Source organism: Hyperolius riggenbachi, chromosome 10 (assembly GCF_040937935.1).
Source record: "Hyperolius riggenbachi isolate aHypRig1 chromosome 10, aHypRig1.pri, whole genome shotgun sequence".
Lineage (NCBI taxonomy): Eukaryota > Metazoa > Chordata > Amphibia > Anura > Hyperoliidae > Hyperolius > Hyperolius riggenbachi.
In genome coordinates this window covers 146,896,566-146,911,023 of record NC_090655.1, presented here as the reverse complement: position 1 = coordinate 146,911,023, position 14,458 = coordinate 146,896,566, and the positions used below count along the sequence as shown (strand labels likewise).

The 14,458-nt window shown below is 43.8% G+C and overlaps 1 protein-coding gene across 3 annotated transcripts in view; it reads right to left on the bottom strand.

The window, feature by feature from the left end:
* Positions 1-14,458, bottom strand: part of LOC137535718 (uncharacterized) — an 89,353-nt gene that overhangs the window by 29,277 nt on the left and 45,618 nt on the right. The window contains exons 4-7 of one of the 3 annotated variants that reach the window (XM_068257590.1): positions 14,045-14,206; positions 12,163-12,216; positions 11,292-11,333; positions 9,182-9,341 (exon numbers count right to left, since the gene is read on the bottom strand). In XM_068257590.1, coding sequence (XP_068113691.1) covers positions 9,291-9,341; positions 11,292-11,333; positions 12,163-12,216; positions 14,045-14,206 — 309 coding nt within the window. In that variant the 3' untranslated portion in view covers positions 9,182-9,290. Of the gene's footprint in view, positions 1-9,181; positions 9,342-11,291; positions 11,334-12,162; positions 12,217-14,044; positions 14,207-14,458 lie in introns of those variants that run through there. The other 2 variants (XM_068257591.1, XR_011024459.1) reach the window with 2 other exon arrangements.

Sequence of the window (14,458 nt, the reverse complement as noted above, 5' to 3'; positions counted from 1 at the left end):
AGATGAAGAAGAAGAAGATGAAGAAGAAGAAGAAGAAGAAGATGAAGAAGATGAAGAAGATGAAGAAGAAGATGATGATGAAGAAGATGAAGAAGATGAAGAAGATGAAGAAGAAGAAGAAGAAGAAGACAATATAGAAGAAGAAGAAGAAGATATAGAAGAAGATATAGAAGAAGAAGATATAGAAGAAGAAGATATAGTAGAAGAAGAAGAAGAAGATATAGAAGATAAAAAAGAAGAAGAAGAAGAAGAAGAAGTATATACAGTACTGAACACAATTCTGGACACAACTTCTCTTTCCACCTTTTTTTTTTTAAAGGAACATCCCCACATAATCACTTGCTGTTGTTACTTGGAAAAAAAAGATGTTTCTTGCATCATTCACCCTCAAAACAAGTGTTGGAAGCTATTTAAAGCCAATTCGAATAGTCAGCTCGAATAATGAGCTCGAATACCGACTCGAATAGTGAGCTCGAAGTCCGAGGTCGAATCGAATAGTAAAAAATATTCGACTCGAATATTCGACTGAATTCGAATAATTTACTATTCGAATTCGACCAAACTCGAATAATAAAAGGGGGTATCCGAGCATCACTACTCCTGATAACAACGACAAGGAAACAGTTGTAAAGCGCTTTTCTCCTGTAGGACCCTAAGCGCCTAAGCTTGTCTCAGATCAGTATATAATGGTGCGTACAGGGAGAAATGTTGTGTGATCATAAATGCCGGACTAAGCAGGTGGCTTTTCTGTTTTGAATTAGATGTGTCCAGGTTTGGAGCTGTCTCGTTTATGTTTGGAAAGGCTTTGGAAAGGGTATGGGCAGAATGAAAGGCATGCATGAAATAGAGGCGCTATAAAAAAGGATACAGCCGAATTCCTTCTTTTACAATAATACGTTCAAAAATATCGATCTACAGATAAACTTTCTTTTAATTTATCACTTTGTTTAAAATTCATTTTTAACGATTGTTATTAATCCAATGACACATAAATGTTTGACCACTTAACGACCGCCTAACGCCGTTAGTCGTTAGTGGTATAGCATGGAAACGGCCGCATGTGCGTGTGTAACTGTATCAGCGGCTGTGAGGAGAAGACAGAAGAGGAGACCGGCGGCGATTGGAACCAGGGAGGGTGGTGAGTTGCGCTAATGCGCTCTGTAGACAGCGCTTCATGTGCAGTCACACTCGGAGGGGGGAGCACGGAGGGCGCCCGGAGGGGAAGGGAGCGAGAGGTCGGGCCTCCCTCCCCGCGGCTCCGGCTCCCCCCTCCATTACTGGGGGCGGGAAGCTACCTATCTAACCACACTGGGGGGCAGCTACCTAATCTAACCTATACTGGGGGGCAGCTACCTATCTAACCTATACTGGGTGGCACCTACCTAATCTAACCTATACTGGGGGCACCTACCTAATCTAACCACACTAGGAGGCACCTACCTAATCTAACCACACTGGGGGGCACATACCTATCTAACCACACTGGGGGGCACCTACCTAATCTAACCTATACTGGGGGGCAGCTACCTATCTAACCTATACTGGGGGCACCTACCTAATGTAACCTATACTGGGGGCACCTACCTAATCTAACCACACTGGGGGGCACCTACCTAATCTAACCACACGGGGGGGGGGGGGTTGCACCTACCTAATCTAACCTATACTGGGGGGCACCTACCTAATCTAGCCACACTGGGTGGGGGATTGCACCTACCTAATCTAACCTATACTGGGGGGCACCTACCTAATCTAACCTATACTGGGGGGCACCTACCTAACCTAACCACACTGGGGGGGGGGGGCACCTACCTAATCTAACCACACTGGGGGGCACCTACCTAATCTAACCTATACTGGGGGGCAGCTATCTATCTAACCTATACTGGGAGGCACCTACCTAATCTAACCTATACTGGGAGGCACTTACCTAATCTAACCACACTGGGGGGCACCTACCTAATCTAACCACACTGGGGGGCACCTACCTAATCTAACCACACTGGGGGGCACCTACCTAATCTAACCTATACTGGTGGGGCACCTACCTATCTAACCTGTATTGGGGGCAACTAATCTGACTCCCTATATTAAAGGCACCCACCTAGCTAACCAGTACTGGGGGCACCTACCTATCTAACCTATACCGGGGGCACCTGCCTATCTAACCTATACTGGGGCAACTATACCGGCTAACTATACTGGAGGCACCTATGCCTGGCTACCTATACTATGCCTGGCTACCTATACTGGGGGGGACCTATAGCTGGCTACCTATACTGAGTGTAACTAGACCTGGCTAACCTATACAGCGGGCATGTATACCTGGCTCCGCGGGGGGGGGGGGGGCGCAATTTTAACACCCTCGCCCTGGGTGCATTTTAGCCTAGAAACTGCCCTGGCTCTGGCCACAGGTCAAGCCTGCGCACCTAGAAGTCCAAGGGTTCATCGCTGCTCACAGTGTCTACATCCACACTTAAGGACAGTTAGTTGGCTACCTGCCGGTCGAGGCGTTGGTGGAGGGTGGATCTGGAAGGGCTAAGGCGAGGCATTGGACTAAAGAATGTCCGCATGTCCGACATCACCATGAGATTGCTAGAGCGTCCTGTCCTTGCCTGCGTGGACATGGGAGAAGGATTACTGGCAGTGGCACCTTTATTCTGTTGTGCTGTGACATCACCCTTAAACGCACTGTAAAGCATAGTTGCCAGCTTGTTCTGCAAGTGCTGCATCCTTTCTGCCTTCTGGAGATTTGGAAACATCTCCACCACTTTGTGCCCATAGCGAGAGTCTAGTAGCATGGCCACCCAGTACAGCTCATTCCCATTGAGTTGTTTTATACGGGGGTCCCTCAACAGGCTGGACAGCATGAAAGGCACCATCTGCACAAATTTGGATGCAGACATACTATCCATCTCCTCTTGCTCTTCCTCAGTAATGTCAGGTAAGTTCTCCTCCTCCCCCCCAGCCACGAAGAACACCACGGGAAAGTTGAGCAGCACAAGACCCCTGCGATGCCTGCTGCAGTTGTTCTTCTGCCTCCTTCCCCCCCCCCCAAAAAAAACACCTTCCTCATCATCTGACTCCTCTTCCCCACACAACTCTTTCTCCTCCTCCTCCTCCCCCCTCCTCTGTGCTGCCGCAGGTGTTAAGGAAACATCTGGTTCTGAGAATTGATCCCACAACTCTTCCTCCTGTTCCTGTAACTGTTTCTGTTAATGCTCCTCCACAGCTTGATCCACCACTCTACGCACGGCACGCCCCAGGAAGAAAGCATATGGGATCAAGTCACTGATGGCGCCTTCACTGCGTTTCACCATGTTTGTCACCTCCTCAAATGGCCGCATGAACCTGCAGCCATTTTGCATGATTGTTTAGTACTTCGGCCATAACATCCCCATCTCCCCAGAGTGTGTCTTTCTACTGTAGTTGAAGAGATACTGGTTGATGGCTTTCTGCTGTTGTAGCAGGCGGTTAAACATAAGGAGGGTTGAATTCCAGTGAGTCGGGCTATCACAAATCAAGCGTTCCACCAGCAAGTTCTTTCTCCACTGAATATCGGCCAAGCGTGCCATGGCAATGTAAGACCGCCTGAAATGCCCACGCAACTTCCTGGAATGCTTCAGGACGTCATGTAAGCCTGGGTACTTACACACAAAGCTCTGAATTATTAGATTCAGCACATGTGCCATGCAGGGTACATGTGTCAACTTTCCCAAATTCAAAGCCGAAATGAGATTGCTGCCGTTGTCACACACCACATTGCCAATCTCCAGCTGGTGCGGTGTCAGCCACTGATCCACCTGTTTGTTAAGAGCAGCCAGGAGAGCTGCTCCAGTGTGACTCTCCGCTTTGAGGCAAGACATGTCTAAGATGGCGTGACACCGTCATACCTGACATGCAGCATAGGCCCTGGGGAGCTGGGGCTGTGTAGCTGGAGAGGAGATCGCAGCACCAGTAGAGTTGAACTGCCACTCAGCCAAGGAGGAGGAGGAGGACGACAGTGAAGAGGATGTAGCAGGAGGAGTAGGAGGAGAAGGAGAGGAGGTGGCAGAAGGCCTGCCTGCAAGCCGTGGAGGTGTCACAACTAGGTCTGCTGCACAGCCACGTACTCGCTACTTGCCAGCAGTCTCCAGTTTGACCCAATGAGCTGTGTAAGTAATGTACCTGCCCTGACCGTGCTTGGCAGACCAGGCATCCGTGGTCAGATGGACCCTTGACCGAACGCTGTGTGCCAGAGATGACCCCACTTGCCTTTTAACTTCACGGTACAGTTTGGGTATCACCTTTTTTGAGAAATAATTGCGGCCTGGTATCTTCCACTGCGGTGTCCCAATGGCCACAAATTTTCGGAAGGCCTCAGAGTCCACCAGCTGGTATGGTAACAGCTGGCGAGCTAACAGTTCCACCAAGCCAGCTGTCAGACGCCGGGCAAGGTGACTGGCAGACATTGCCAGCTTCTTCCGCTCAAAGATTTCCCTCATGGACACCTGAATGCTGCTGTGGGCAGAGGAGCAGGAACCGCTCAAGGTGAGAGGCGGAGTGGAGGAGGTTGGCTGTGATTGTGAAGGTGAAAGGGAGAAAGCGGCTGAAGATGATGCACCTGAATGAGGAAGAGGAGAAGGAGGGTGGCTTTGCTTTTGTGTGCTGCTTTTCCTCAGGTGGTCTTCCCATTGCAGTTTGTGCCTTTTCTCCATGTGTCTTCGTAAGGCAGTTGACCCTACGCAGGTGTTGGCCTTTCCACGGCTCAATTTTTGGTGGCAGAGAGAACAGATGGCATTGCTCTGATCTGAGGCAGACACACACAAAAATTTCCACACCGCTGAGCCCAGGAGTGTGGGCACTATTGTGGCGTCAGCAGCTGACATTGAAGGGCATGTTGGCTGGCTGTCCATAGGTGGCGATACATGGTGCCGGACACTGCCACCAGCTGTTTCTGATGACGAGTTCCCCGTTTCTTTCAGGAACTCGCCTCCTTCTACTCCTCTCTGACTCCCCTCTCTGAACTGTCCCCTTGGTCATCTTGTCTATTAGGATCCCACGTGGCATCCATGGCAGTATCATCATCATCATCATCATCATAATCATCATCCCCAGCTTCGCTTGCATCAGACACCTCCAAAACTGCACCAACAGCAGGTACTTCATCATCTTCCTCCTCACACCTTACGTCCATAATGTCGCCTAACTCAAAAATATGAAGTGGTGTAGCTTTCTTAGCGCCTTCATCTTGTTGTAACAATAATGGCTGTAAATCAGTAAATTCCCCACTAAATAACTCCTGCGAAGTGTCAAATGCAGCGGATGTGGTGCTTGTAGTAGCACTGGTGGCTGCTGAAGATGAAGTGTTCTGTTATATAGTCAACCACGTCCTGACAATCTTGGGAGTTGATGGGACGTGCCTTCTTCTGAGCACTATACTTTGGTCCAGGGCCGCACAAAATCACGTCAGCACGACCTCGAACAGACCTGTCGGGTGGCCTGGCTCTGGGTCTGCCTCTGCCTCTGCCTGTTTTGTCCATATCGGGGGAGATGAAGTGAAAGGTATGCACTGACTAATACAATGTGCAGTCACACAGGTGCAGTGAAAGGTATGCAGTGACTGGTATTACAATACAATTTGCAGCTGTCACCCATGTGCAGTTAACAGGTATGCACAGACTGGTATATTAAACAGCGTGCGGTCACACAGGTACTGTAAACAATTATGCAATGACTAGTATTACAAATGTGCAGCTGTCACACACAGGTATCATGAACAGGTGCAGTGACTGGTATATAATATAACACTGCGTGCGAGCACGTAGGTAGGTGCACTGAACAGGTAGGTATGCAGTGATTGGTGTTACAAATGTGCAGCTGTCACACACACCGGCATTTGACTTTTTTGGCAATTTGAGAAAGGCTGTCCTAGGCCGAAACAGCGGGTTGTCGCTGCCTGTCATCTTTTATGCAATAAAGATTTAAATACAAATCCTTTGTGGGGTGCCGATCCTTCTAGGAACTGCTTTTTTTACCCCTTGTGGTATAAGGGCAAGGATCTGGGCTCATACTTTAATTTTTGAGCCTGGTGGGTGCTCCTGGATGCATGCTTGTATTGGTATTACAGATGTGCAGCTGTCACACACACAGGTACCATGAAGAGGTGCAATAACTGGTATATAATATAACACTGCGTGCGCTCATGTAGGTAGGTGCACTGAACAGGTAGGTATGCAGTGATTGGTTTTACAAATGTGCAGCTGAGCTGTCACACACACAGGTAGTCACTGAATGTGCTGGGCCTGGCAGTGGCACAATAGGAATTACCAAGGAGCCAAGGGCCAGCTACGGCTGACTGACAGGGCTGTATATGCAACACAAGTGTCTGTGGGACACACACAAAAAAAATAGATCACTTGAACAACATTAGTTCTCAAAAGAGCTGTTGAGGGGTGCTTTTTAGCAATAAGTATCAGCAAGGAGCAAGCTAACAAGCCTAACACAAGAGCCTAACTAAGCTTTCCCTATGTCTACAGCAGGTTCTCTCTCTTCTATAATTACTGCAGCCACACGAGTGAGTGAAAAGGCTGACGCTGCCTGCCTTTTATAAGGGAAGGGGGGGGGGGCTCCAGGAGGGAGTGTAGCCTGATTGGCTACCCTGTGTCTGCTGACTGTGATGTAGAGCAGTGTTCCCCAACCCTGTCCTCAAGGCCCACCAACAGTGCATGTTTTGTGGAAATCCACAGATGCAGTTAATCAGCTCTGCTGAGATGCTAATTACCTCACCTGTGCATGTTTGTGGTTTTCTGCAAAACATTTACTGTTGGTGGGCCTTGAGGACAGGGTTGGGGAACTCTGAGTAGAGGGTCAAGGTTGACCCTAATGATGTAATATAGGGGGCGGGTCGAACTCGCATATAGTTCGCGGTTCGCGAACCACTGAAGTTCGCGTGAATTGGTTAGCATGCGCACCGTTAGGGCCATCTCTAACGATAATTAACCATAATTATAAAACTAAAAAAAGGATTCTAAAAAGGATTCTCCATTGTATGGGTAGCCAGTGGAGTGAGAAAAGACGTATTTTATTTATTTCTATTTATGTAAGTATTTATATGGTGACAACATATTATGTAGCGCTGTACAGAGTATATTGTCTTGTCACTAACTGTCCCTCAGAGGGTCTGACAATCTAGTCCCTACCATAATCATATCTCTATGTATGTATTGTGTAGTGCATGTATCATAGTCTAGGGCCAATTTAGGGGGAAGCCAATTAACTTATCTGTATGTTTTGTGTATCTGGGAGGAAACTATAGTGCCAGGAGGAAACCCACGCAGACACAGGGAGAACATACAAAATATATAAATAAAGCAACTAGTGAACATTTCTCATCTGTCTCTGCTTGTCAGCTCAGTAAAGTTTTATTTCCCTTTGGCGACTGGCTGTAACTAATTGTAACAAAAGAGGAATGTAAACAAAAGATAATGTTATCTTCTCTGCTGATATGGATCACAAGCTACACAAAACAAAGTGCTGTGTTTAACTGTTTGAATACTGTTCTTCTACAATTTTTTTTTTGTGATAGTAGTTTTAAGACTGTAAAGAATCTTTTATGCTCGGTACACACGATGCAATTTCCCACCTGATCGACAGGTGATCAGACGGGAAGTTGCATCGTGTGTACATCTCCAAAGCGCTCCTGATCAGTAAAGCGATTGATTTTCCAATTATAAGTGTGCAAAAATGAATTATTTTAACAATCGGTAGCTGATCGGACATGTCGTAAATAATCGCCCAATTTCCGTGTGTCAGGAGGGAAATTGCATCGTGTGTACCCAGCATTAGAGCAAAGAAGAAATTCTCAGTTTCAGACCACTTTAATATTTAAATGTGGAATTCCTGCAATAAACAGTAGTTATGACTCTTTGACCATATCTTGGGGAGGAGAACAATCCAAATGACATGAATTTTAAGTGATATTCAGGGCATGGACCGAGCAGAGATATAACAGGTCTGTCAAGGGGGAAAGGGGAGTTTACTGGAGTCTGTCAAATAGGGAGTATCACAAGGGTCTTTCACGGGGGTACTAACTGCTGTCTGTATCAATGGGGGCTTACTGGGGGTCTCTCACAGGGTATTCTGAATGGGGGTCTATCATGGGGGGGGTCTAACAGGTCTATCACAGAGGGTCTGATACAGAGGCAAGTCACAGAGGGCTCTGACTGCGACCCATCACACGTGGATCTACATTAGGAAGCTATTTCAAAGGAACGATCCACACTGGGTGGGTTTTTCACCATCATGTCTGACATAATGGGATACTGACACTGGGGGGTTTATCCCTATAGAAACCTTTTTACATAAGAGGTATAAAATCTCTTTACATGGTAATGAATCTGTCAATAAGTGGTCTGACAAAGGAGAACTTATCACAAAGTAGTCTGTAATGGAGGAAATCTTCCACTATGGAGTCTGACTTCCACAATGACACACACACGCACACACGCACACACGCACACACGCACACACGCACACACGCACACACACACACACACACACACACACACACGTTCTCACTCACCAATCTCTGCTCTCTTTTCTGCCACACACTTTCTTGACCCCTGTTTCTGTCCTCTACCTCATCCTACCTCCATCTTTTATCTTGTATTTGTTCCCCCTTTCCATCCTGTCCCTCTTTCCTTAGTAATTGGTCCACAAGAGCAAGAAAAATCGGCAAAAGATGAGCTCCTGGCAGGTCGGGAGATATAGGTGCAATCAACAATTGTGCCTCCAGCTTATAGATAAATTGTATGCAATAAAGGAACAGAGAGTTTCTGGGCACCAATTTGCTTCAGTAGTCACCTTTAATCTATACTCCCAACACCTTCAAAGACATACATGCAGTAAAGATCAGCCTAACAGCTGTTTCGCAGGATAACTTCTCTTTCCTTCCTCTCTTTCACCTTCATTCTTGTTTTTTCTATATTCCTTCCTTTTTCGTCATCCCTCCAATGTCACTTCCTGCCAGGTTGAGGGACAAAAATGAAACCATGCTTTTAGGGCCCAGCTTGGCCTTAATCCAGTTCTAGTCTGTGCTGCTAATCCTATAGTGCATGCCTGTGACTACAAAACATTGTATACATTCCGTGAGGTCTGATTCATGAATGCAAGGAAACACAAAATGTTAATATTTGTCAATTTATTAAATCAAATGATAGGCAATGCTTTTTTTCCATATCACAGAAATATATATATCACATATTCATCTTTCTTCTTTGAATGCTGTTTAAAAAGCCTTCTTCATTTCTTCACACATTTGTTCTGCTGCTTCTGACATTGCGGTTGGGGCTCACAATGCACTAAAGGCATAAAAAACATATTGTTCAAATTATCTAGAAACTTTGAAATACAAACATATGAAGAGCATCTGTTTATAAAATGTCAAAAAGAAAAGTAGGAAAACACATATATGGCTTTAAAGGGGTATATTATAAAAAAAAAGTAGTAATATTTGAACTTTTAAACTATAACAATATATATAATACATACCAGCTCCATATCTTTCTTATCATACTTGTAGCACTAGTGGTTCTTGTGCAAAAGCACTAGTGCAAAGTGAGTACTGTGAATGCCCCCACTCGTGACCATAAAAATACCATTGTTCAAATGCTAGTAGTTGTACATAAATAACATCCAACCTACACTGTATGGAAGGTTCTTAAGATGCAGCTGATATACTGTAGAGGTGCACAGTCTCTTTAAGGACAACTGAAGTGAGAAGAATATGGAGGCTTCAATATTTCCTTTAAACATTACCAGTTGCCTGGCAGGCCTGATGATCTATTTAGTTGCAGTAGTGTCTGAATCACACCAGAAGCAAGCATGTCGAATTTGACAAACATGTAAAATTTGACATACATGTAAAATTTGACAAACATGACAGAAACACTTGATGTCCTGCATGCTTGTTCAGTGTCTATGGCTAAAAGTATTAGAGACGGAGGCTCAGCAGAATGTCGGGCAACCTGTATTGCCTGAAAGGAAATAAATATCGCAGCCTCTATATACCTCTTACTTCAGTTGTCCTTTAACCACTTTAGCATTTAGGACGTAGCTCCTACGTCCAAATATACATGCTGGACGTAGGAGCTACGTCCCTGAAAAAACAAAGCCACGGGGGTTCGCAGGGCTGGGGTGCACAGACGCAGTTTCCATTCATTGATCTAAGTCCCATTAAAACAAGAAGAGAAGAAGACGCAATCATTCTGTTACACATACCCTCTTCACTTCCTGTAAGTACGCTTACAGGAAGCCCAAAAAAAAAACATGACTGTAGCCAAATAGTAAAACTACATCTACATACAATTTTTTTTAAATGAATAGACATTTTTTAATTTAAAATTAACTGTTTACCTCACACACACCCAAAAATACTCAAATAAAAGGTTTAAATAAAAAAAAATTACAATAAAAAAACATAAATAGATACCTAAGGGTCTAAACTTTTTGAATATGCATGTCAAGAGGTTATATTGGTAATATTTTTTTAATTATAAGCTTGCTAATAGTGATGGACACAAAATGGAGAAAATGCACCTTTATTTCCAAATAAAATATTGGTGCCATACATTGTGATAGGGACATCATTTAAATGGCGTAAGAACCGGGATAAATGGGCAAATAAAATACATAGGTTTTAATTATGGTAGCCTGTATTATTATTTTCTTAATATTCCCATTAAAATGCATTTAGAATAAAATAGTTCTTAGCAAAATGTACCACCCAAAGAAAGCCTGATTGATGGCGGAAAAAACAAGATATAGATCAATTAATTGTGAATAGTAGTGATAAAGTTATTGGCGAATGAATAGGAGTTTAAAATTGCTTGAATGCATCAGGTGAAAAAACACTAAAGGCTGAAGAGGTTAAGGCATATTCCTAAATCACATGGACAAGTGCAGAGTTATGCACACTTCTCCGCACTGCTGCAGACTATAATGGTGTGCAGTGTGACTCCATTCTATAGTGAGTGAATAGAGCTCTCCATCAGAATACTACTGGACACAGAGACACACTGTCATTGGTGTGACTGAACATCCCATGTTAAGCGAAGAGGAACCCCAGGTAGTTGTGGTGAGGGGGCAGTGTAGAGAGGTACAGATGTATGCATATGCCAAGGGATTCTAGATCTGTTATGCTTGTTGTGTTCTGTCTAAAATATGCAGACTTGTATTTGTACACATACCCTGGACTTTTACAGTCAACATTCTACATGAAATGAATTAATGTGTTTGTTTTCTGTCATTACCTTGAGGAGGAGGGCACTTTTGCACAGGTATTTGCTGGCACACTAAACAAAAAAGAAATAATGTCATTATAGTACAGTAAAATGTGTAATATATTTGAGGAAAAAAAGTTCTGTACTGTATATTATGATACATGAGCATGAGTTTATCACATGATCTAATGCCCAATATTGGGGTTAAATACCTAAACAAAAGTATTTATGTTTATACCTACAGGTTGTCATCAATGCATATGTGAGTTTTGTGTTTTTCTAAAAACAAGCTTATTTATGTGATTTTAATTCCCACTCTAGACACAAAGTGCTCATTTATTAGCTGAGGTCAGATAAATCACCAATAGCTCATCCATTCTGGAATTATGACATTTATTGCAGAATTAAGCAGCACCAGCACTCTTCAAATCTCACTGTTATGCTGCTGAGTTTCCAGATTGCCCTTCCTAAATGATCATTCAGTAAGAATTGTCACTCTTGAATGTCCTCTTCAGTAGGGTAGCTCATAATTGAAATTACAGGTAGCACTTCCTGCCCACACAAGGGTTAACTCACCCATGCCGCCACCTGAGCAGATGCACTCGGGTTCCACAACGTGTTCAATGTTACTCCCATGCTTCCTTGTTGCAGGTTGAAGGAGGAAGCATGGCGAGTGGAGTGCATCGGCTAAGGCGGCATGGGTAAGTTAACCCCCCTCTCCTGTGGCCAAGGAGTGCTACTGGTAATTTCAATGCAACTCTAGCCTTGAGTTTTGTTTCTCTTTTAAGTGCATGCTAAAATGGTTCTCCAGTCTAAGGGTATATGTTGGGAACTGAGCTGTATTTTAGTGAGACATTTCAGTACCAATTCACTAAAGTGATAGCAGCAAAGGGGTAATTACCTTGTGGAGGAGGACACTGGGGCTCAGGAGGGCAGACTGGTTCTTTGGTGCAAACTGGAAAAAAAACCACAATAAGTAAACTCAATCAGTATGCATCAGTAAATGCACGTAATAGAAAATATTACATACATTTAAAAAAAGTATAAAGATAATGATGTGTGTATTTCTGTACAGTTCTGATTCTTAGCTGACTTTTAGCAATGCAAGGGCAACATGGTCACTCCAACAATGGCCTGTTCTGTCATGTTCCTTTTTACATTTGCTGGATTAGCAAAGCTGGCATCTTTTTAAGCTCCAATGTGTTTCTACCTCCTGCACACCATATTAGCTCCTTTTTTCATCAACCAAAAGTGTTTATTGAAGAAAACTTCAACAGTATATGGCATTGCATAGTCAATAAGTGTTTGTAGTTAGAACACCAGCAAGGAGCATCAACAATCAGCATTTACAGTATATAAAATGATACCTACAATTAGTCATCAAAGAAGATGTAGCAATTTGAACTTGAAAGTTATCTAGTCTGTATACCATTAAGATTCTAGTTATTCATGTCTGAGAGTTAGTTATTCATTGGTCCCAGACTTTATTAAACTTGGAAGGGCATTTCCTGTGTGTGTATACAAGCTTCTTGTAGGGAAAACGGCTTTTGACCTTAGTTTTCCAATAATCCAGTGTTGGAGAAACAGGGGATAACCATTGGAAGGTAAAACGTTTCATAGCAGCAAAGAGAGTTTCTATCATAAAGGCCTTATCAAATGTAGGTGGCACATATTCATCAGTAAGATCAAGTAAATATTTAATATCTAAAGTAACTGGAGACCCCATCTTGTAAGGTAAAAAATCTACAACATGCTCTCAAAAATCTGCAATAGGGCCTAGTGCACACCAGAGCGGTTCGGCTGCGTTTTGCGATCCGCTTGCGGCTGCGGATACGCTTGGGTAATGTATTTCAATGGGCTGGTGCACACCAGAGCGGGAGGCGTTTTGCAGAGACGCATATTCCCGGGCTGCTGCAGATTTTGGATTGCGGATGCGTTTCTGCCTCAATGTTAAGTATAGGAAAAACGCAAACCGCTCTGAAAAACGCCTGTTCAGAGCGGTTTTGCCGGCGTTTTTGTTACAGAAGCTGTTCAGTAACAGCTTTACTGTAACAATATATTAAATCTACTACACCAAAACCGCTACACAAAACCGCAAAATGCTAGCTGAAACGCTACAGAAAAAGAAGAAAAAGCGTTTCAAAATCTGCTAGCATTTTGCGGATCTGCTAGCGGTTTTTGGTGTGCACCAGGCCAATGTGCACATTGCCACATGAGATGCAGAAAGGAGGGAATAGGTAAAGAACACCTTGGACTTACATTAGATGCTGTAGGGGAAAAATTAACAACAGGGGATGGAGTGAAGTAGCTTTGATACAAAGTGTACATTTGTGTGAGCCTGTCTCTAGAGCAGGGTGATACATGTTCAAGAGTTAATAAGCACTCATCCCAATCATCCTCATCCAGTTGTACTCCCAGCTTTATCCATTTATCTAAAGAATTCTGTAGGACAGGTGCAGATTGGTGTTCAACAAATAGAGAGTATAAGATTGATGCAGAGGTGAGCCATCGTTTATTGAATCCAGGACAAGGTAAACACCAGTAGTTTGGAGTCTCAAAAGGGAACTGAGCATGCAGTTTGTGTTGCAATTGGTAGTACATGAACTGGTGTACAACTGTTAATGAAAATTGGTTCTGGAGGGTAGCAAATGGAATAAGGCAAGCATTTTGTAGTACCTGACCCAGGTATAGGACTTCCCTATCTGCCCATAGTGTGGTAGTTTCCAATTTTCCAAGCCACGTTTGCTCTTTACACGTAACGTAGATCTCTAAAAGATACTTACTGTCCTGGCATTGCTGTACTGGTGGTGGGCAGGGCTCTGGGCATTTCTTCTGTTGTCAGTTAACTCCAGACATTGTTGGTTTTTGGTGTGTAGAGGGATCGCTGTACAGATGGTAGTATACAGAGTTTCTTGTCTGTGCTTCTTCTCTGGAATTGCAAAGCCCTTTTTATAGAGAAAATCATACCAGTTGAGAAATTATATGGGCCTGTTCATATTGCTTACTCAGAGACCCTGCATGTTGGGAAATATAATATTTACATAATGATGTTCCTCCTTCTAGAAGACAGAGGAACATGCCTAAATTTCTACACTAACACACCTACTTTACTGAACCATTACTTCCTTCTTATTCATTCTTCCTTAATGACTTCTTGTCTCAAGAATCTTACTAAACTGATAGAGCAGTTCACAGTA